At 42.1% G+C, this 22427-nt stretch overlaps 1 protein-coding gene across 8 annotated transcripts in view; it reads left to right on the top strand.

The window, feature by feature from the left end:
- Positions 1–22427, top strand: part of SNCAIP (synuclein alpha interacting protein) — a 138725-nt gene that overhangs the window by 89842 nt on the left and 26456 nt on the right. For 4 of the 8 annotated variants that reach the window (XM_081131868.1, XM_081131869.1, XM_081131870.1 and 1 more), the window contains exons 4-5: positions 15716–16584; positions 18209–18388. In XM_081131868.1, coding sequence (XP_080987994.1) covers positions 15716–16584; positions 18209–18388 — 1049 coding nt within the window. The remainder of the gene's footprint in view (positions 1–15715; positions 16585–18208; positions 18389–22427) is intronic. The other 4 variants (XM_081131873.1, XM_081131874.1, XM_081131875.1 and 1 more) reach the window with 1 other exon arrangement.

The following is a 22427-nucleotide window of genomic DNA, read 5'->3' as shown; positions in this document are numbered from 1 at the left end:
TTTCCAACAGGTGGCAGCAGCAAGCACATCGGCTTCAATGTGGAACCCTCTCTGGGGAAACTTTCCCCCAAACCTCCTGTCACTTAGAATTTAGACACCTCTCTTTTCCTTTCTAAAGTTTAAGCACTTTCTGCTTTGTGTAGATTGTCAAATGGTAACGTCCATCCCCATATTAACAGGTTCTGACCAGAAGTTCTTAGATGCATTTGTTCTTTTATTTATTCATTCAGCAAATAATTGCTGAGTGTTCTCTCTCCTGGGCACTGAAGACACAGTAACAAGACATAGACAAGGCCCCCACCCACAGGGTGCTTACATTCTAGGGGGCGACAGGCAAAAGGCAAGTAAATGAGTAATTATACCAGATCATTTCAGAGAATGATAGGAGGTGACTGGAGCCATGTGATACAGTAACTTGTAGGAGTTGGGGAGGAGACTTGGGGGGGGGGGGGGAGCAGGCAGTGTTAGTAGGACCCAGCCACATGGAAACCAGGGAAGAGCACTGAAGGCAGAGCAACTAGCAAGTGCAGACCATCAATGAGCTTCCCATGTGTGAGGGAGAAAAAGGAAACCAGTATAACTGCAGCGTGGTGATCACAGTGACAACGAGGTCAGGGTCAGCTCTATAGGGCCTGTCCATCACATATGCGGAGCTCAGATTTATGCCAGTTGCTGGGAAGAGCACCCCAGCAGGAGTCCAGTTTTTCTAAAACCCTATTACCTGGAAAGAAGCCTCAGCACATAGAATCGTAACTCCCAGGAGAAGAAGGGACCCTGAAAATCATCTAGTCTGAGAGTGAGAGCAAGTGAGGTTGTCAATAATAAAGCAAATGGGTAAAATGTTGACAACTGATGCATGTAGATAAAAGGTATGCAGTGTTCTTTGTACTATTTTTATTTTTTCAACTCTTCTATAAACTTATTTACAAATGAAAAATTTAGTTATTTACAAATAAAAAGTTTTTTGAAAGTCAAAAACATTCATGTAGTCCAAAGTCCCTCAGATCTTTGAAGGTGATCCTATTGTCCTTCCGTGGGCTCATCCAGCTGGTACTTCATCACCTCATGAGGCTGCCTATCCATAAAAGTTAATTGTTTTTACTATGGCTAATAATTTATTGAGGTGACATTGGGTAATAAAATTATATATAGGTTTCAGGTATACAGTTCTATAATACAGTATCTGCATATTTCATTGTGTGTTACCTACCCAAAGGTAAAGGGCGTCAAACATATGGTGACAGAAGGTTAATATTTTAGCTCAGTCCAAATGAATGTCTCTCAAATTTTCATCCCTTAATCCTGGTTCTGCCTTTGGAATGATAGGTAAGGACAATCTGTCCTGGGCACAGGTGCCACTAAGCGTTTGGAGATGGCAGTCATTCTCAGTCTTGTCTTCTCCGGGTTAAAATTTCCCTCCAGAGCTTTAAGTGTATCCTGTTCATTCTTCTTGCCGTCTCGTGGATGATTGCAGTTTGTCAGCCTCCCTCTTAAAAGTGGAGCATCCAGAACTGAACCTGAGTGTCTCCGTGTGTGGTCTGATCAGAACCTGTCAGCTCCACAGGACTCACTCACAGTCCAGGTCAGCCCCCTGGACTCACCACCACCTTGTCTGCCTTCCCAAGAGGGCTACCAAGATAAGACACGTGCCAGTCCTTTCCGCCTGTCTTTCAAGTGTTCTGGGAGGAACATGGGTGGCAACTGAGCTCTGTTGGTGGCCCTTGGAAGCCCCTCTGTGGGACATACCCCAGGATTCACTCCACTTCATCCCCAGAGCCTGGGCCAGATGCACAGTGGGACTTGCAAGGGGCACATGGTGGAGGCTGACAGGCCTGGGCAGGGTCCCTGCCCCTTTCACCAGCTCGCCGATGCCCGCGAGTGCTCCTCCCCTGGCCAAAGGCTTTGATTCCTATGGAAATCTCCATTTTCCCTACACAAGAGTATTTTCAGTTGTTCTCCATCAACTACACTACAAGTGGGTTTCAAATTTTGTGAGAAATTAAGTTTTGAAAAGAAGCGTGAAGGCAGCAGAGATACCGAGAGATGGCAGGAGGGAGGTGAAGAAAGAGCTAGAAGCTTGAGAACAAATTCCGCTTGTCTTTGGAGCTGCCCCGGTGCAGTTGAGTCCCAGTCATTTCTTAGGGGTGTAGTGTACCTGGCATCATGCCAGGTCCTCTGTAAATAGCTTATTTGTCCTCAAAATAGTTCTCTGAGGGAGGCCCATTATTATGCCCATTTTATTGGTGTGGAAACTGAGGTTCACGAGGGTAACTAGCTTGGCCATAGTTCTAGAGCTAGCATGTGCCTTTGAAACCACATCTGCTGACTCTAGAGCCGCTATAAAGTTGAGCCAACTGAAGAGTAATTTTAGCCCAAGGATTGTGCGGCAAAGGATTAGCAGCGTGGAAGTTGCATGTTAAAAAATGTACACCTCTAAAGGAAAGTTATTTGTGACATGTTTGCATGTATCCTCTGCTTAATCCCTGCTACTCATATAGAAAAGTGGACAACACAAGACAGCGGGTGTTAACTGCTGTACAGTTTCCCAAATGAGCACTAAAATACGTTATGTTCACATACGGTATTCAGATCAAACATACTCAATTACTTTGACTTTGAGTTTTTAAAATTAATTAGACATTCAAATGCACATTTGTTTCAATCCTTGGTGCTTTGAATGTCTTGTGATTTTTCAAAATATGTATCTGCTGAGCTCATTGTATCATTTTCTTATGAAAGGTGGAAGATAAATATTAATGCAGCTTTGCATCCGAGAACTTAGATGCGCTGAGGTTACAGCATTCAGTTATATAACTGTAATAAATGGCCTTGGGATGTGTTTGAGAAAAGATTCTGAAAGAATGTACCTACATTACACATCACTTGGATGACAATGATTAAGGGAACACAATGCTTTTCAAACCTGGTATCTGGTAAAAGTCATTCTAGATGTGTATTTAAAAGCATTACACATTTGCTGTATTTTTAGTCCCTGTGCATGTAAATTTTGTGACAAACCCTGAACTTTTGAAAATAGAGTTCTAAAATTTCCACGGATTTCAGCCAGCACCAAAATAATAAGTTGACATGAAATTTATCCTTTCATCGCTGCTGTGACATAGCTGATGATTCTAAGTATATAAACCTCCTGTTTTCAATTTTATTACGGTTTAATACTAACAGCATGAAAGGGAAGGCTGGCACGGCAGTTTAAATGGAAAATCCTGCTGATTGACCCATTTCACATGATGTAATATAAAATAGACTCCAATGGATAGGGAAACAGATTTTCTAAGGTCTCAATCAAGAAAGCAAACACTGCAACCTAATGCGGTAAAGAATCTAACATTTATGACGAAACTCTCAGTTAATTTAACAACAGTAAAAATTTACATACAGTAAAACATCTAGATGAGACAGTCAAATAAAGCAATTATTTTTCTTTTTCAACAAAATTATAATTATACAAGTGATATAATTCATTATAAGAAATGGAAAATAAAAACTACAATCAACCCTGCCACCAAAACCAAATTACTGTATTTCTTCCCGGTATATTTTTGCTAGAGATTTTTTTGTTTGTTTTTTTTGTTTGTTTTGGATGGTTGTAATCATAATGTAAGAACAATTTTATCTGTTGCTTTTTTCCGTTGTTAGAGAATGTGCATGGCCATCATTTCGAAGGAACCATAGAACTTACTCCTGAGGGAAGGGCTTCCTTTTCTGGCCTTAAATCATTAATATTCTGTTCATGTTTCTAAGAGAAAGAAGAGACGTCATTATGGGGAAAGATGGGAGCAAGTGGTGATGGAAAAGTTAAAATTAAACTCTGGTAGTGTCAAAAATCATAAAAGGGGCTGGATGTAGCAGAACTTAAACACGTTGCATCTTTGCCCCCTTCTTGCTTTACTTGAACATTTCTTCTCTTTATTTGACCTTAGCTGTAAGCACCACAGCTCCCTGGTGTTCTAAAAGGCTAACAGCATTGTGGAATCAAAGTCAGGATGAAACAGACAGTATTAGAGGGAGAGCAAATTTAGGGGAAGGGACTCACAATCTCCTCTCCCATCTTTGATTTATTTTTATTGGACCAAAGAAACATATGTCCCACCCTTAAACAGATAGAAAAATCTCTTGGTAGAAATGAATTCAAGGAAATCTGCAGTAAGGAAAGGTGAGAAAATGAAAGTACTGAGACGAGCGTTTAGATGGGGAGGGAAAGAACTGAAGCACAGGCCTCATAGTGACTTCCCTCTCAGAAGTCTCAGTCCTGTCCTAAGAGAGATGTGGTTTCCTGTCCCATCTGCCCAGTTCAAGGCTAAAGTGTGAGCGCATGGCAGTGGGAGCTTTCTAGAATCTCTGACAGCACCTCCCATGTTGCTGAAAGCATCTCCTTTTTCTTTGTTTCCCAATATTAAATGGGCTCTGTCTTCCCATTTAAATGACCCATTTGGTCCACATATCTCCTTTGCCCTGACTCTTCCCCTAAAAAAAGTCCCAAAAGAAACTGAAGTAATAGAAACAGAATCCTAGAATCTCATAGTTGAAGAATCCTCAGAAAGTCAAGAGCCTTGACTTCCACAGAAGCCCAGACCCTGCTATGGCGGTGCATCCCTCAGGCCCGTGCATCTCACGGTGTGGTCCAGGACCAGCGCCAGCACCATCAGCATCTCCTGGGAGCTTGTTGGCGGTGCAGACTCTCAAGAAGCACTGACTTAGGCCACCTCACTGCTAATCTGTTGTCCATAGTAAATCATGGTGATCTTTCCTAAAATGAAAATCTGACCATGTCACTTGATGCTCTTAACCAGGGAATGGTTTCCCAAGATGGTTCTCAAGATATACAATGGGAAACACTCTTATGTGCCCTTCAAGACCCTGAGTGATCTTCTCCTGTGTCAACAAGCCACTCTCCCCTGCTTTCTGCCTGCCAGTCAGATCAAGGAACCTCCTTCAGTTCTCTAGGTGTGCTGTGTGCTTTCACATGGGGATGCCCTTCTGTTTCTCTTTTCACCTCCAAGTTCATCTCTTCAGGGCCTCTTTACTCCCTAGACCACCACTGTCCAATGGAAATATAATGCAAGCCATTTACATAATTTAAGATTTTCTGTTAGTCACATTAACTTAATAATATCTTTCATTTAACCCAATAAATCAAAATCATTATCATTTCAACACCTACCATTAGCTAAATTTTAAGTGCTTAATAGCCACAGGTGTCTAATGGCTTCTATTGTAGACAATACAAGCTTAGATTATATCAATACCCCCCCCCCCAACTTATATTACTTACTAGCTCTCTTTTCCTATTTAAATATCTGTTTTAAAAAGTATTAATAATATGATGTTGGTTTAATATCAGTTTTCTCTGGTAGACTAAATAAAATTTCTGTAGCGGTAATTTTGTTCATTATAGTATCTCCAGCACCTGGCCCTGGTGCTAAATACAGGGGTGGGCAAAGTAGGTTTATAATTGTGAAACACAGAATTTATTCTTATATTATTATTTATCTATTATTATATCATGTCTTTTTCCATACAAACAGCTGTAACCCTTTGGCCCTCCCCTGGACATATTGAGGTATGTGGATGGGTGAATGTATAAAGAGGTGAAAGGAAACCTTGCTTCTTTGGGTTTTGTGTTATAATTGAGGCACAGGACATACCTTCTCTTCACTTAGTTTGACAACTTGACCCTTCAGTTATCTCCCCTTTTAGCTACACCATCAGTGTCTTTCTCTGTATGGGGTCATTACCCTCATCATATACTTTCTAATTATTTCCTATCTTAAAAACACACACATAAGCATAAAACAAGCAAACAGTACCCTTTCTAGTGGCTTCCACCCTGATTCTCTGCTGCTTCCTCTCCCTCCACCCCCTGGTTTACAGCCAACCTGCTTCAAAAAGATAAGGGAACCTTCATCTCTGGTCTTCCTCCTCCCATTCACCATAAGTATCTACAGTGTGGCTTGCACCTCTCTGGCAACGGTCGCAACTTCCAAGTTGTCAAATCCATTGGCAATGATATGCTCATCTTTCTTGGCCTCTTCCCACTATTTGAGACCTGGCTACGCCTTTCTGGAAACATTCTTGTGTCTTGGTTTTGTGATTCCACCTCTCTCCTCGCTTTTCTCCTAATACTCTAACATTTCCTTGGTCTCCTTTGCAACTCCTTCTCCTCTACTTGGCCTTTAAATATCTGAGTGGGACTTACGCATTCAATAGGACTCTGTCTCCTCTCAGTCTCCATGTCTCTTTGGGTTGATACCTCATCTGTCCTCACAGCTTCAAGTGCCACCTACACACTGCTGCTCCTCGCCTCAGCACTCTGAGCCTCCTATGTAATGGCCACTCGGTATCTACAAGACACGTCTAATGGGATCCTGAGAAGGAAGCCTTGAATCTCTCTTCAGCCTGTTCCCCCTCTTATACCCCTCCCCCCAGTAAAGCACTGGATTTACTGAAACATCCACTCAGTGGCTGAAGCCAGAATTCTCCCTCCAAATCAACTTCAATCTAAGTACCAGGCCCCGAGTTGTCTATGTCAAAGTGAATCCCCATCTGTCCACTTCTCTTCATCTCAATGACCACCAGCTCATCCAGGCCACCTTCATGCTTCATCTGGGTTCACGGCCATGAACTAGCCTCGCTTTTCTGTTCACCACCAGCCCTTGGTCACCCCTATTTCCCACAGAGTGGGCAGAAGGATATATTTTATAATGTAAAGCAGATTCTTTCATTTCTCTGTGAAACCTCCCCAGGGATACTACATTTCAGTTAACATACAAACCAAACACTTTGTTGTGGTCAATAAAATGCCCAAATGAGCTGGCTCCTGACAATCAGCCCCAACTTCGTCTTCGATCGCTTCCAGCCTGGCTCACCCTGCTCTAGATATAAGAACTTTGGGCCCAGCCAGATTCTCTCTTGCTTTAGACATTTGAAAATGTACTTCCTTTCACCCAGATCCTCACAGAATTATCTTTCCTCTTGTAGTTTTCCCCAGATCCTCACATAACCAGCTTCTCAGTCTCTTGGTCTTAGCTTAAATGTCGCCTCCATCACGAGACTTCTAGATCACCCTCTGATCCAATACACTGCTCGTCTCTTTCAGATCACTTGGCATTTTGTCATTTCTTATCCCTCTGTATACCTGCTTTGCTGTTTGGTTCTGCCATTGGTGCAGGAGTATGTCTATTTCATTACCTCTGCACCCCTAGAACCATGTGCACCGAAGGCATTCAACAAGTGTTTGTTGAATGAATAAACCCTGTAAGGGTATTTTAACATTCTGCCAATTACTTGAACACTTCTGAACAAGCTTTATTGTATTCTTGCGTCTCTAACTTACATTAGATAGAGATTGCCACCTTTAACCACTTGAAGGAACTGGCAGCTGAAAGAACAGATTCTCAGTGATAAGGTGATTCTGAATTTAGGCTGGTACACTAAAGATAAACAAAGCAGGGATGTTCTTCTACTCAATTATTTCTAAGAAAACTTGCTATTAAAAAGCATTTTCCTAACTGTGCTCCCACACAGAAGCTTCATAGTGGTTGCCAAGATCTAGGCAGAGAGCACAGTTTGGGATTTAGGTAAAAATGAATCCGAAATGAGTACAACCAGGTTTTGCCCCTGGTTGCTGGAATCTAATTGCCTACGTGTGACCCAAATAGAGAAAACGCGAATTGCATGTTTAGGAAATAATTTTTAAGATGGTCCTGCAGTGTTATTGAAAGAAGTCGGAGTCAGGGAACCTCAGTCCAGGTTGAGAAGTCAGCTATGTAATTTTCCACATAACACTTAAAATCCCCTGGGTTCTCATTAATTTTCAAGTAAGAATCCATGAGAACTCATTCATTCTCCAGAGTTCTTGTGAAAACCCCTAAGAAACATAGACAGCTTTATAGCAATGTATTACATTAGCAATTCTAAAGTGTTAAGTGGAGGAAATTTTAGAATTCCAGTTAAGAAATATCATTTTGAGGAAGTCTTAAACTACATATAAGCCTTTTTTTCACTGGGTATACTAGTGCCTGAGAAGGGCACACCGGCCTGCACCGGGAGACGGAGGCAGGGTGGCTCCGCCGCGCATTTGCCCTGGGACCGGTGTCTGTCCGCACTTGGCTTTGCTGCACCTGCCCTGCTCCCTCCGCAGCCTTGGAACTCAGAACCCGCCCGGCCCGGCCCGGGCAGCAGCCGCCTGCGCCGGCCAAGACGCAGAGCAGGCTGCAGGCCAGTGCTGGTTCTTCCTCCCAGTTCTCCTCCCGCAGGCGCTTAAAGTGCGCCCATCTCGACACGGAGCAGGTTTCACAGACTCCCCTCTTTGTTTCTCATAGAAAATAGAATTCATTTAACTTCTGGCAAAAAAAAAAAAAAAAATAGAACACTCTTGTACCCTGAAGACAGACCCCCTTTTCTTTCTTGTCTTGATGTCTAAAGCTCTATTTCTAATGTGGATATATATTTAGAAATAAAAGAACAGGCATTTGGGGAGCCGTCAGGTGGAGTTAGGGAGCAGAGGGTAGAAGATAGAAATTCTTCAGTACTCCCCCCGCCCCGCCGTCCCCCACCTCAGCCCAACTCACACTCCTCTCCATCTGCCCCTTGCTCTCTCTGAAAAGGACCAGTGACTTGCTCTTCTTTGTCTTTGACATTAGATCAACACTGTAAAACATCGCCACCTTCAGTTAAAACTGGTAAGTGTTTCTGCACTTTCCAGAAACCAATGGAGTTTGCTAACACTGCAGAAAACACAGGGAGCAAGTCCCTCCATTTCTGCGCTTCTCTGCTTGATGTCTCTTGATGTTGTCTCTTTCTTCAGTTCAGCACAAAGAGCGAAGGGAGGAAGGGAGGAAACCTGGAATGAATATAAGACTTAATCCACTTGAAGGTTTTGCTAATGTCAAAGTGAAGGTCAGCATACTTTTTAGATGACAGAATAACTCCAAAACCATGTACTTTCTTCAGATCCACCAATTGTTATTCTATGTGAACTGTACTTTTGAAGCCCAAAGGTTTAAAGTTGTCAGAATATCGAGTCTGATTTCATGATAGAACATGCCGTTTTGAAGTATCTTTTCTATCCAGGATAGTAGGGGCTTGAGTATGTCTATGAATATTCACAGACCAGAAATGGGTGCAGATGGGGTGCCAAGTTAAGTGAGCAGGTCTCGACAATTCTGGGCAGAACTGGCAGAAATGAAATTGGAATCTGATACTTGCAGCAGCTGCTTGATATCAGTAGCCACTTAAAAGTCAGGAAATTTAGAACCAAATCGTGAATCTTTTCCAATAGTATTTTATGTCTTATTGTGAATAAATCATTGATCGATATTTTTATAAATACAGTAATAAAGTCCTCTCTACTTCCCCTGCAGGCTCACAATACTCTCAATAAAGGTTCTGTGGCACCAGAGAAAGTGCTGAGCAAGCAGCCCCATGGGAACATTTCAGAAATGTGCGTTCCTGACACACATTCGTTATTCCCAACATTATGGCCTGAATACAACTCTCCAATCCAGAGTTAATGAAAACCTTTCTGGGATCAGGTTACAGTCTAGGACGAGACAGAAGAGCATTCAGCAGGCAGTCCTCACTCAGACTCCATTCCCTTCTTCCTATTGTCATGAGATGGTGTAAGTCACCTGTCACCACTTCTTCTAGAGCCCGAGGTGTTTGCAATGAGTGGGCCCACTAGAGATTTCTGTTTACACTGGGTTAAGGAAACTCATGACTCTAGCATTGGCACCCCTCATCTTTCATCATGTCCCTCCCTTGGGTGTAAAAATGGAAGGAAATGGAATACTGGAGAACTTCAGAGATATGTTTTTGAAGGTGCTTGGGTTTCCAGTAGCTATAGATGTGACGTGTGTTGTTATGTACGTTTAAGGCAGTTGCAGTCAAAACTGACCATTTTGTTTCGTGGCATATAGAATTCATTTAATTTTTAACAATAAACAGTAGGGAAACACTATTTTATCATAGAAGCATACCCCTTTTCTTTCTCTCCTTGATGTCTAAAGTTCATATTTTCTAGCATGAACGTGTAATTCCATATTTAGAAGTAAAGTAAATAGGCCTTTTGGGAGCCAGCACTGACATGCAGTCTTGAAAATTGGATCCACCGTTGCAATAGCAAACTGTACATTATCTTCCTAAGAAAATACTAATTTATCAGTCCCAAGAGCCAAAGAATTGTTCTGCGTCAGCAATCAGGTTAGCCTCATAATTACAAATTTGTAAGGATCTGTTGAAAGACGTGGATCCAGAAGAATTATAGTGTTTCATAGTGAATCACTCAGAATGAAGAGCCCTGTTATTTGTAGACATTCCATACAGTCACAGAAATTTGAGGTGGCTCAGGTCTTTGCCATCATGTGGCCTAACTCCTTTATTTTACAGACAAAGAAATTGCTTCTTAGAACTTATAGGAAATATATGGAAATGCTTCAGTATGCAGCGCATCCTCCAAATGTCTGAACATCTTCAATAGCTTACCCACACTCTCTTTGAAATAGTAAACACAATTCATGTGCCCAAAATGTGGCAAGAGTGCCTCATCGTGACAAGACTGCTTTTTATTTACTATACTTTGCATCTTCAGTCTAGCATATTCCTTTCTTTCCCCTTCCTCCCTCCCTGCCTTCCCTCCTTCTTTCCTCCTTCCCTTTCCTCCCTCTCTCCTCTCTTTATTTATTTATTCATTAAAAGATTTAGGCACTGCGCCCCAATATCTGTGAGATGCTGTGCTAGACAGAGGGCTGGTTAAAAACACAAGTAGGTTTACAAGCCATCTTAGCCCACGAGGAAGTCTCAGGAGAGAAGGTGAGACAGATGCATGAGTGAACAGTTGCAACAGAAATTTAGAAATGCCCAACTCCGTGTCTGGCCGAATATCATCAGGGCACTGAGAAGCAAGGCTCCACAGCTCCCTGGGAGAGCCAGAGGGCGTACACCAAGGAGACAGCGCCTGGGGGAGCCTTGTCAGATGAGCCTGCAGCTCAGGCAGAGAAGGCAGCAAGGGGACCCCAGGAGAGGGGAGATTCACCCAGGAGCAGTGAAGAAAGAACAGTTGGTCCAGAAAGGATGAGTTGAGCAATGAAAGGGCAAGGAAAATGTGTGATGTGGGAATGATGGGTGCCAAGGTGAGAAGGTAAATTAGAAAATAAATGAAAGAATTGCTATATACCATGCTGAAGAATTTAGCTACTATCCTGAGTTTCCCAAACCTCAGTAATTCCAGTATTATTTCCACAACATGCATTACATCCCGTGCCTGCCCCTGTTATTTTTGCTTTATGTCTAACACTTGTACTATTATTTATTTAACATGTTTTTCAAAAGTAATTTACTTTTAAACACTTGTTTTTAAAAGAAACTTTATGTCAGTGTTGCCAATAGAAAACCAGTGTCCCTTGCAGTAATTTTAAGGTCTTCATTAAAATGAGTGTGATGAAAATAAAACATTTCTGTTAGGACTTCACCTATGAAAATTTCTGAACCTATGGCCTATAGTCTCATTATTCCAAGGGGAGATTATAAATTTTGGAGAGGAGTTAAATTCATTGTCAAGCCCTTAAATTAATTAGGAGGGAGGAAGGTGTGTAGCTTCCCCACTGTCTCAGTGAGGGGTGTTTAGCTGTGGGCCACCTTAGATATGGCAGGGACATGCATCCCACGCGAAAGGAGCTCCTGTTTTAGGCAGTCCAGGGCCACCTGAGGTTTTTGAGCTAAGAAGGGACAAAATCATACTTACCTGAAGAGGGGTAACTCAGGACTGGAAAGGGAGACCGAAAAAGGAGGTAGAATCTTGCGGAGGCTGGGCAAGGGCCCCGGGGTGATCCCAGAGTAATAGGACGGAGAAAGGGGATTTGGGGAAGATTTAGGATCAGGACACAACAGGACTTGGTTCCTGAGGGATGAGGGACAGGAGTCAAGGGAAGAAAAGGGTGAGCCAGGCCTTGGAGATGGATTGCTTGAGAGACAGTGTAAGCTTTAGTCATGTGATCCAGGCCAGGTTTAGCTGGAATGAGGACTGTGGTTAGGGACACGGGGGGGGGGGGGGGGGAACAAAGCAGGCAAGACTGGAGAGGGCTAAGACCCCTAAATCAGAACATGCTGCCTGCCACAAATACTTGTAATTCCTAGGCTCATAGTAAACACTCGGTGAATAAATGTCAAAGTGTGGATGGTCAGCAGGCAACTGGGAATATCTTGCTGGTGATCAGAGACATTCCAACGGCCAGTTCGATTGGAAGAGATAATTGTGGCTGATAAATCAGCCTCAAATACATTTCTATTCACCCACTGACCATTTTAGAAAATCAGCAGACAGATTTAAGGTATATTGGACATGTTTACTTTCGTAAGATGTTAAAAATGAACCCATTCAACCAAAAGTCATTAGGAACCTACTTAATGTAAGGCAGTTTTCTGGGTGCTTTGAGGGATAGAGAGATTAATCAGACACAGACCCTGTTCTCACAGAGCTCGTAAAGATCTAATAATAGATACAGTTTTCAGGGATTTAAAGTTTGTCAACATGTGAAGTATTTATTCATGATTCTCAGAAAACAAATTCAGCCTCAAAATCTTCCTATTAACCATAGTTAGTCTGAGCTTTGTTTCCATGTATTATAAGAAGTTTATTATGGTGTTGGGGGTAGAACAACAGTGTAAATGAAATTTTTTGTAGATTTATAGAATTAGAAGTGAAATTGTTGTCAGTTATTAATAACCCTTTTTCTTGCATTGTGCTTAAAATACCCATTTACCCAGCTTAGGAGAAATAAACCGATTAAATTTTATCTTGCGCACATATATAAAATTGCCCTTCTCAGATGATATAGTAATAAAATACTATGATATAATAATAAATTAGAGTATGCTCATGAAGACCTGTTACATAATCCATTTCTCACGACTGGGATTTTTAATCCAGTAATCCAGACAGAGACTAGAAAGTACAGATTTCACTTTTGGCCTAAAAGAAGAGTCATACGTTTGAATAAGGGGAAGGAGAAGCCTAATGTTGACACCCGTTCTTCAGTTTCTAGACCCTTGTGTGGAAAGGAGTGTTTTCATAAGACTCAGACAGAATTCATTTCCATAGAGCGTTCCTAATGGCTCCTGTCAGAACAAAACAGCTGGGGAACATATGGTATCCATTTCCCTGTATCACTTGGAAAAAATTTCACATGTAAATAAAGCCAACATAAAAGAGTAGCCCTTTGAACCCACGACCTTATGCAATACATAAATATATTGGTACAATGCACTCGTTGTGCTGGCCCACTAAGTTATGTGCCTTTAAAAATTCTTTATTACATCCTGAGATGCACATTTTCAAGACGTTCCAAAGAAATGAAGGTAATTGGCAAGAATATTAGCAAACACCACCATCTAATACGTATGTATCTTGGAAATGTGAAGGAATATATATCTCACTATATTTAAAGCTTTTCAGAAAATTGATGGATAAAATTAAAGGCGTATTTACACATTATAAACTCTATGTCCATTATCTCTGACATTTTAAATAAGTAAGTAACCATGTGTTCTTGAAAGGAAGAGAGGAAGGCTTGGCAGAAATTTCGGGCAGACGTTAGTTTTCTCATAGCTTTACATTTTTAGGGAGAGAAGGACACATAAAGGATAGAAAAACTTTAAAATGTATAATGGATCAACTGGAATTAGTCGTTGCCTTTTGCATATTTACATTTCATATATAACTTTAGAAAATCCAGCTCTTACTGGTAATTAGCGCTCCTCTGAGTTTATCAACAGAACTTCTTTCCCCTGTGAAATGAAGCTGTAAATCCCTCGGAAGGATGCACTTTGGGCCTTTAAAAAGAGGCTTAATGTGTTGTACAAAGTGAGATTCAAATCCAAATACTAGCATTTGCTAATTGTCTGCTCCGTGCCAAGCACTGTGTACAGCTAAGAACCAGAGCCAACAAAACGGAAGATAAACAGCAGCTTAAGAGCATCTAGGTACCTTCCTTCCCTTCTGGAACATTCCCTGTTAATACCTGTTCCTTACTAGACAGAATCCAGGCCTCCCCTCATGGCTTATAATATTCTCTCCTTAGATTCTAAAATGCCAGAGCTAGAAGGGCCTCAGAGGAGGACCGCGTAGTGCAGACCCTCTGAACCCCCTGCAGAATCGAGGTCCATTTGCAGAAAGCACCGACAGTTATACGGCATTCAGGCTCAGAACACCCCCTCTCACCTCCTTAGCTTGGTTGCAGAGCTTCTCTGAATCCCTCTGACCACACATCGTGGTCAGTGGTCTGTATGTGGGGAACTTCTAATAACCCACTTTCGCACCCAAAATCAGTGGCAGCCAGGGACTCTTGCAGAAATTATTAACCTGGGTATTCCCCCGTCTCTTTTGTTGTGCCCAGTAACAAAGAACAGACACAAAAACGTGTTTTTTGATTCAAGTTTTCCCACGTGCTATTGTTCTGGAAAGGGCAGAGAGATGAGAGGTCCCTGGTGGAGGGCACGTCCTGAACCCTCCTGCCTCTGCTGGGGAATGCTGTAAACTGAGTGGACGGGGAGTAGGGATCCATCAGTCGCTGGCTGCATGTTTCAGGGGTGCGGGGTCATCTGGCATCTCGTCAGGGAGCGTCCCAGAGAGGAAGCACTATCATCGTGGCCAAGGAGACGTGTTGCTCCACCGTCCTGCACCCAGGAGGACTAGGTGGCCTTCCATACGCGGCTCGTGGGGCGAGGCGGTGGTTCTTACCTTTCACCAACAGATGTGTTGCTGTTTCACGTTATCGTCCATCTCAACCAGATACTCAAATGCAAACCATACAGTGTTTATCTAAGCTTTGAACAGAAACCAGAAAAAAAAAACACCAAAAAACTAGCCTGCCTCACCGTCCCTTTGCAGTGTCCTCTCCTGTTTGTTTCCAGCTTTTGAGACAGTGACGGGCAGCATGGACTCAAAGAGCTCGTCGCGCTGTGAGGTGTCTGAGCACTCGGTTGCTGTCATAGGCCGGGAAGCACTGTGAGATGCCCCGAGCAGTGGTAGAATGGGATCCTCAATCAAGTGTGGGGGGAACTCAGCTATGGCTTATCTCCCAGGGTCCTGTCAGCTCCTGACCACTGCATTCCTCTCTGATCTTCCCCTAATCCATCCGACAAATCACCCAGCGAATCACCCAATCGCTCATAATGTGTTTGCTTAATATTAAACAATTTACCCCTTCTTTAGACAGGACTTCTTAAGCATTCGGGGTGTACATAGGCGTGTGTGTATGTGTGTGTGCATGTGTGAGTGTGTGTGCCTACATCCCTTCTCTCCCTAAATTCGTTTGGAGGTTCATTTCACACAAAGGATCCGATCCTCCAAATCTGCTCTTCAGGGTGGTGACAAGTATCTAAGTACTTGCCCAGCAGGTGTAACTATCCAGTGAATAAACCTAAATATCTGTCTGGGTTTGCTTACTTTTGCTGTCTGCTTTCACCATTACCACTACTTTAGTTAATCCTGGGCCAATATATCATAACTTTCTTTTATCTTTCACTGTTTTCCAGTGTTAAGTATGAGCTCTTTGTTTTATGATACAAGTTCTAAGTAGTCCCCTTACACAGGGGCTTAGTTGGAGCATAACTGGAGTGGACCATGTCTGCCTGCATGGCCAAGATATTTTCAGTGTTTCAATTTAATAGTCTCCTCTTTTGATTTATTTGAAAACAGTTTCTAGCTCTGGCTGGAATTGCAGTGTCTCCACTCTTATTACAAACACGCAGAAGCCCACAGGAATCGCTGATGTGTACAGTAAGTTCCGCCCAGTGAAGCGAGTTTCCCCCCTGAAACATCAGCCAGAGACTCTGGACAACAATGAAAGCGATGACCAAAAGAACCAGAAGGCGGAGTACCAGAAAGGGGGTGATCCTGACGCAGACCCCCAACCAGATGAGCTCAGCCCGGGAGATGGAGAGGGTGCCCCCCAGAGTAAGGCCGCGGAGCCCAGTGCACTGCTGGGCGAGCTGGAGCACTATGACCTCGACATGGACGAGATCCTGGATGTGCCTTACATTAAATCCAGCCAGCAGCTTGCCTCTTTCACCAAGGTGACTTCAGAGAAAAGAATTTTGGGGTTATGCACAACCATCAACGGCCTTTCTGGCAAAGTCTGCTCTACAGGAAGTGCTGAGAACTCACCGTCCAGCATGACACCGTTTTGTGTTCTTTCTCCCGTGAAAAGCCCTCACTTGAGAAAAGCGTCATCTGTCCTGCGCGACCAGCCAAAGCTCTCCACTGAAGACGCAGAGAGCTCGCCTCCGCCGGTGAAGTGTGGCTCTGCATTTGAGCCTGAAACCCAGAGTAAGGACTTCCTAAACAAGCCCTTCAGTGATGCTCCCGGCCGGAAAGTTGAGAAGCCCTTGCCGGACTGCCAGCTCAGGGCCTTCCACCTGCAGCCCCCAGCAGCAGAGCCCAAGCTGGAGGAGCAGGTCGGCGGCCTGAGCTGGACCAGCTCCCAAGGCCCCGAGGAAAGGACTGAGTATCTGAAAAAAGTAAAAAGCATCTTGAACATTGTCAAAGAAGGACAAATATCTCTCCTGGTAAGTATGATCTAATTGGGTGTCCATACAAGTCATTCAGCGACTTAGCGTATCAGCTTCGTTAGTTAGTAACAGAGCAGAGATGCATTTGTTCCCAATCTTGTTGTCTTGTCTCAGGTGATTTGACTTTAGAGTTTTAAAATAAGTTAGGAGGTTAAGACAAGGAAAAACAAGTGACTGTGGAGGGAGTGTTATTTCACTTTAACTTTGCATGACTTCAACTGGAATCAGGACATTTAATCTAAAACAAAAACAACAGAAAAGCCCAGCCCTTTCTCTAACTTGAATCTTAATGTCTTTCTCGTTGCTTTTCTAATGGTTTCCAACGCTCTCACTCACTTCTTTGCGGGGATGTCAGTTTCTTGCTGAAGGTGGACCTGCCAGATACGTGAACAGAGGGTCTTCTGTTTTATCCTGAGCATTATTCCGAAGAGTTGGGCCAGGATGTTTGAAAGTATTTGCAGATAGCAGCTTACCCTAGAGCTCGGTTGCTCTCTGACCCACATGGAGCTGTTACTCATCCCAGCTTGGCTTGTCTAGGGAGCATGAAGACGCTTTTCTAAAGAACCTAGACAAAGAGTAAAATGATGTAAGAAAAGTCTGTTGTGCGTAGGCTCAGAGAGCTGAATTGAAATCACACTCCATCTGCCCGCATTGTTCTTTTCTGGCTTCCAGACTTGGATGAAACAGTAGCGAGCCTGGGCTAATACTATGCTGTTAATTAAAGTCTCATTTAGGAAAATCATCACATCTTGGCAGTGTGATTCTACTTAGGGTCAAACCATGCATAGAAAATACAGTGTGCTTGCTCTATTATCACAAATCTTATTGCTGTAACAGGATGATATGATTGAATAATTTTACTAAATAAAGTAATAACTTATTTCTCCTGAGAATGTCTTTTCCATTTCTGTTGGCTCATCTTCTCTACTTCTCTTTGGTTCATTTCTCTTTTTTTTTTGGTCCTTCCCACGTTTTCATGTTTCCCAAAGGATAACACCTCTCAGTTTACCAAACAGTCTTGATCAACCACTGTATACTCAGGGGATGAACTTCACTAGAGGTGAGAAAAACCAAAGGCAGGTAGCCTCTCAATGCCCCCAGGAACTTGTTTGGAGATGAAAGTGTCCAGAGGTACCCATGGGAGCACTAGTTGCAGCAGTCACCGGGTAGCTTGCATTTGAAGCCAGTTCTCCATGATTCAAGGCAAAGCAGATGGTTGAGACAAGTAGTTCATTCTTTCAGCAAACCTACAACAAGGAAAATAACACAACCTGGCCCTCAGGACTTAGCAGTGGAGTGGAGGAGACAGACAGGGAACCTGCCAGTTATTATAAATGTCACAATTGTGTACAAGCCAGCTTGGAACCTCCCCAAGGTTGCCAACCCATCCCTGTCAGCGTGTCTCACATAAAAATAAGTCTCTGGAGGTTCTAAGGCATAATATAACAAACACTGTAATGGAAAATCATTAGAATTAATAGCCAGGAATTATTACACCCTGATGACTGCCACCAAAGTTCCTGGAAGCTCATCTCTTCTTCCCAGCCCCCAGAGCAAAACCCCCAGAGTGTCTTGTTCTGATTTATTGACTTTAGTTTTTCTCTTCCTACTATTTGTACAGCCACACCTAGCTGCCGACAACCTAGACAAAATTCATGACGAAAGTGGAAACAATCTCTTACACATCGCTGCGTCGCAGGGCCACGCAGAGTGTCTGCAGCACCTCACTTCTTTGATGGGGGAAGATTGCCTCAGTGAGCGAAATGCCGAGAAGTTGACTCCAGCGGGCCTGGCCATCAAGGTGAGTGCTTAGGGGCTAAAAGTTAGGTTTCTATTGTTTAAGATTCCTAGTGGGCTAAAGTGTTGGGATGGAGAGGGGGAGAAGAGTGATACACCAAGCTATCAGCAAATGAACATGTTATACTGAAGAGTTCAGTCATTTCAGTCACTAACTGCCGTGAGATGTTGAGACTGCATTCCAGTTGATTGTGCAATGAGGGCAAGCTTCGAGTCAGCTAATAAAGAGAAAGGGAAAGGACCTGTGGCGGTGCTGAGGACTTTTGTTACTCATGGGGACTGCAGTTTAGACTCTTAATCACACCTGGATTCATTGGAGACTGTTGCATTTTTTCCTAACGTGAGTATAATCAACAAGGCAAGTGAGAGCAAGGTGTGTTTTCAGGGATGCTAGCCCTCGGGAGTATTTCAGACAGTGACATGGGCTTCTCAGGGATCATATCCGAAGTTTAAATGTCTTCAGGATCAGGAGCTGTTCAGAACACCCTTGCCGAGTGTAAGTTTAGCTCTTGTGGAGCATAGTATGCTCTCTGTCAAAAACTGCACAAATGAATGCCGACTGCAATAGCGTTAAACCCTAGAAACTGTGACACAGGAAAACATCGTCTTTTATAGCACCACAGTGAGTGCCTCTGTAAAATATATAACACATCGCTAGAAGGTTAGCTATTAAACTGAAAGTGCTTTTGAGGACTTTGACAAATAAATGTGGAATTCAGTCATATTTATTAAGAAGCTAGGAATGAAGTTTAGGGAACTATAATACATCTTGTGCTTCTGCGTATGTACTTTCCATAATAATGTCTTCTAAAAGCTGAATAATCATAATTTTTATTAATGTAATTATACTGAAATTTATTAGGGGAACTTGCTAGTTAAAGAATTCTACTTATGAAGTCACTAAAGACCATATAACATTTAAAAGCAAGCAATTGCTGTGTTACCCTAATATATCTTTTATGACTATCTGAATTTTTATATCTTTATTTGCCATTCAGTCAAGTTTTATATATTAAAAGTTGTTTTTTTATTTAGTTTTACTCAATGATAAGGTATTATTTCAAAGATCGTGTAAAAAATAACTTTTGAGTAAAAGAACAAATCTACAAGCCCGGTGGATATCATTTTTCCTTAGTTGTGAATGGAGCTATATCAGATTAAGAGCTGACCTGCAGGCAACCGTCCTGAAGAAAGAAAAATCCAGTGTGAAGCCGAGGTTCAGCGTAGTTGAGTTCAACAATATGTACCAAGTCCAGAGGGTACTGTGTTAGGTGATGGTTAATAGAAATTTGAATGAGACATAATCCCTTTTCTTCAGGAGCTGATAGCCTGGTGGATAAGGCAGATAAATCATCAGTAATTCAAGTGCACATGGCAAATTCAAGACCTAATCCTATGCCTGGGTCCTGTGGGAAGATAGGGGCTGGGGCAGGTCATCAGTGGGCACACGCCAGGGATGAATAAAATATTCTTGCAGTGCCAGTGAACATTGACGTTAAAACATTAAATGTTTTAGTATTTATAAAATATTTATAACTTATAATGTATAGTTTTCCTCATTGATGGTAGATTATTGAATATATTCTAACTACATAGTTGGATGAAAAGTTTTTTTTTTCTTAATTTGTATGCCCTAGTCCTGTTTTGATAGGTTAAGAACCTTTAGAGTGGGAGAGTACATAAGAAACTTAGTGGTCATTAAGCCAACCCTGGGTATAAACTCCTTCTGTGGTATTAAGTGTTATTCGTTCTTGAACTGATTATTGCCATCGCACAATCAGCATGCAAAACTTAGCACTTTTTTGTTTTGTTTTTTTAAATATATTTTTATTGATTTCAGAGAGAGGAAGGGAAGAGAGAGAGAGAGAAATATCAATAATAAGAGAGAGTCATTGATCTGCTGCCTTCTGCATGCTCCTTGCTGGAGATCAAGCCCACAACCCGGGCATGTGCCCTTACTGACCGGGAATCGAACCGCAATCTCCTGGATCATAGGTCAATGCTCACCGCTGAGCCACACGGGCTGGGCTGTTTGTTTTAATGAAGAACACATACAAACACATAAGACCCAAAAGCTTTTATAGCTGTGGCGTCCCAGGCTTTTCATGCTTTCCTTCTGGACAATGATTTGAGAAATGGAAGTGTTCTTCTTTGCCTTCATTTAACCTAGATTTCACAAAGGCAATATTTCGTAACCGGCACCACCACCTTTAGAAGTCTGTCCTGACACATGTCCTACTTCAATCTATTCAGTGTAGTTGGATGGATATTAATGCAGAGAGAGTCCTAAGGAGTCATCATTTTCTGTTTCAGGACTTTATTTTGAACACCAGTAACTGGCTGGCGGTGTTTCACCTCATTAAGCAAGGCTCTGACAGCCCTGTTGTCATCAAAGACGGACAAACTTGGTGAAATGGGCAGGAGCTGCTCAGATAATATGACTTGGCTGACAGGAAGCAGAGTCAGAGATAGGGTATCAGATACAAAGATTACCTGAGAAAAAGGAGCTTTGAAGTCCTACCAAGGCTTAAGAACATCTCTCTCCCACTCGTAAACTCCTTAAATGGAACATAATAAATTCTTGCCAGTTACATGCAGAATTTATTGAGTGTTTTCTGGGAGACCCAACACTAGATACTGTAGGAGTTCAGAGCATTATTGAGTGCCCTTTGGAAAGAAAGATTTCTATAAGGAGAAAGCATTGTGTTTTCTAAAATGGGACTAGAACAAAAAATTATTTTAGGAGATAGACTGGGAATGAAATTACTTTAATTCCTTTTTCTCATTCAGTCCTTCTGATTAAGCTCCAAGAGAAAATGTTGGTCTGGTGAGAAAAATGACTTCAAACACAACCTGTTAAGATTCCTTTTTAACATACAGTGAGTGACCCCAGGCGTAGAGATTAGCAGGCAAAAATCTCCCACTAGAATTTAATAACATTTTTAAAAATTTTCTTGGTATTTCTAATAATGGCAAGTGATATTGCTTTCAAACTTATACTAGTGATATATTTCTCTTTGCCTTTCCAGCAGCATTTTATTTATTTGTTGCGTTCTTGAATAACTAGACCTAATAGACATGTTACAAAGCATTCTACCCCAAAACAGCAGAATTCTTCTCAAGTGCACATGGAACATTTTCCAGAATAGACCATATGTTAGGTCATAAAACAGGTCTCAATAAATTAGAAATTATTGAAATCATACAAGGTATGTTCTTCAACCATAATGGAATGCAATTAGGAATCAGTAACAGAAGGAATTTTGGGATATTCACAAGGATATGGAATTAACTAAAATAATCATTGTATCAAAGCAGAAATTAAAAGGGAAGTTGAAAAATATAACCAACATTTAAGGATGCAGCTAAAGCAGCACTTAAATAGGACATTTATAGCTATAAATGTCTATGTTAAGGAAAGAAAAAGAAGAAAGATCTCAAATCAATAGCCTAATCTTTTACCTTAGGAAACTAGAAAAAGAAAAGCAAACTAAATTCAAAGCAAGCTGAAGGAAGGAAATTTAAAAATTCAAGTGGAAATAAATCAGTAGAAACTAGAAAAACAATAGAGAAAATCAACAAAACCAAATTTAGTTCTATGAAAAGATTTAAAAAAGTAATACACCTTTAGTTAGACGAAGAAAACAGGCCCAAATTATTAAAATCAGAAACGTTGCCTCTTATTTCTGTGTTCTGTGTAAATACCACTTCATATAAATTGTCCTGCCTCGGAGATGCTCTGTATGGTTCCCATTCCTTTCCTCACCCAGAGGGAATCAAGCATATTGAATCAAGCAGCGTGTGTTTTTTAACCCTGGTAGGAAACACTTGGCATGTTCAAATTGCGTAATTTAAGGAAAATCAGTAAGGAAGGATTTACATACAAGAGGAGGGCGGGTAGGGTGTAGGGAGCCCACAAAGGAAAGTGCAATATCCGGGTAACAGCCAGAGCGCAGTGTCACCCCATGCAGCTCAGCGCCCCCTGGCAGCAGACCTGAAGGAGGCACCAGCAAGCTGCTCGACAAACACGCAGTTGTGCCGGA

The sequence above is a fragment of the Miniopterus schreibersii genome (assembly GCF_964146895.1).
Source record: "Miniopterus schreibersii genome assembly, chromosome: 3".
Lineage (NCBI taxonomy): Eukaryota > Metazoa > Chordata > Mammalia > Chiroptera > Miniopteridae > Miniopterus > Miniopterus schreibersii.
Note: the sequence above shows the minus strand (reverse complement) of the source record. Positions and strands in the feature narration are given on the sequence as shown.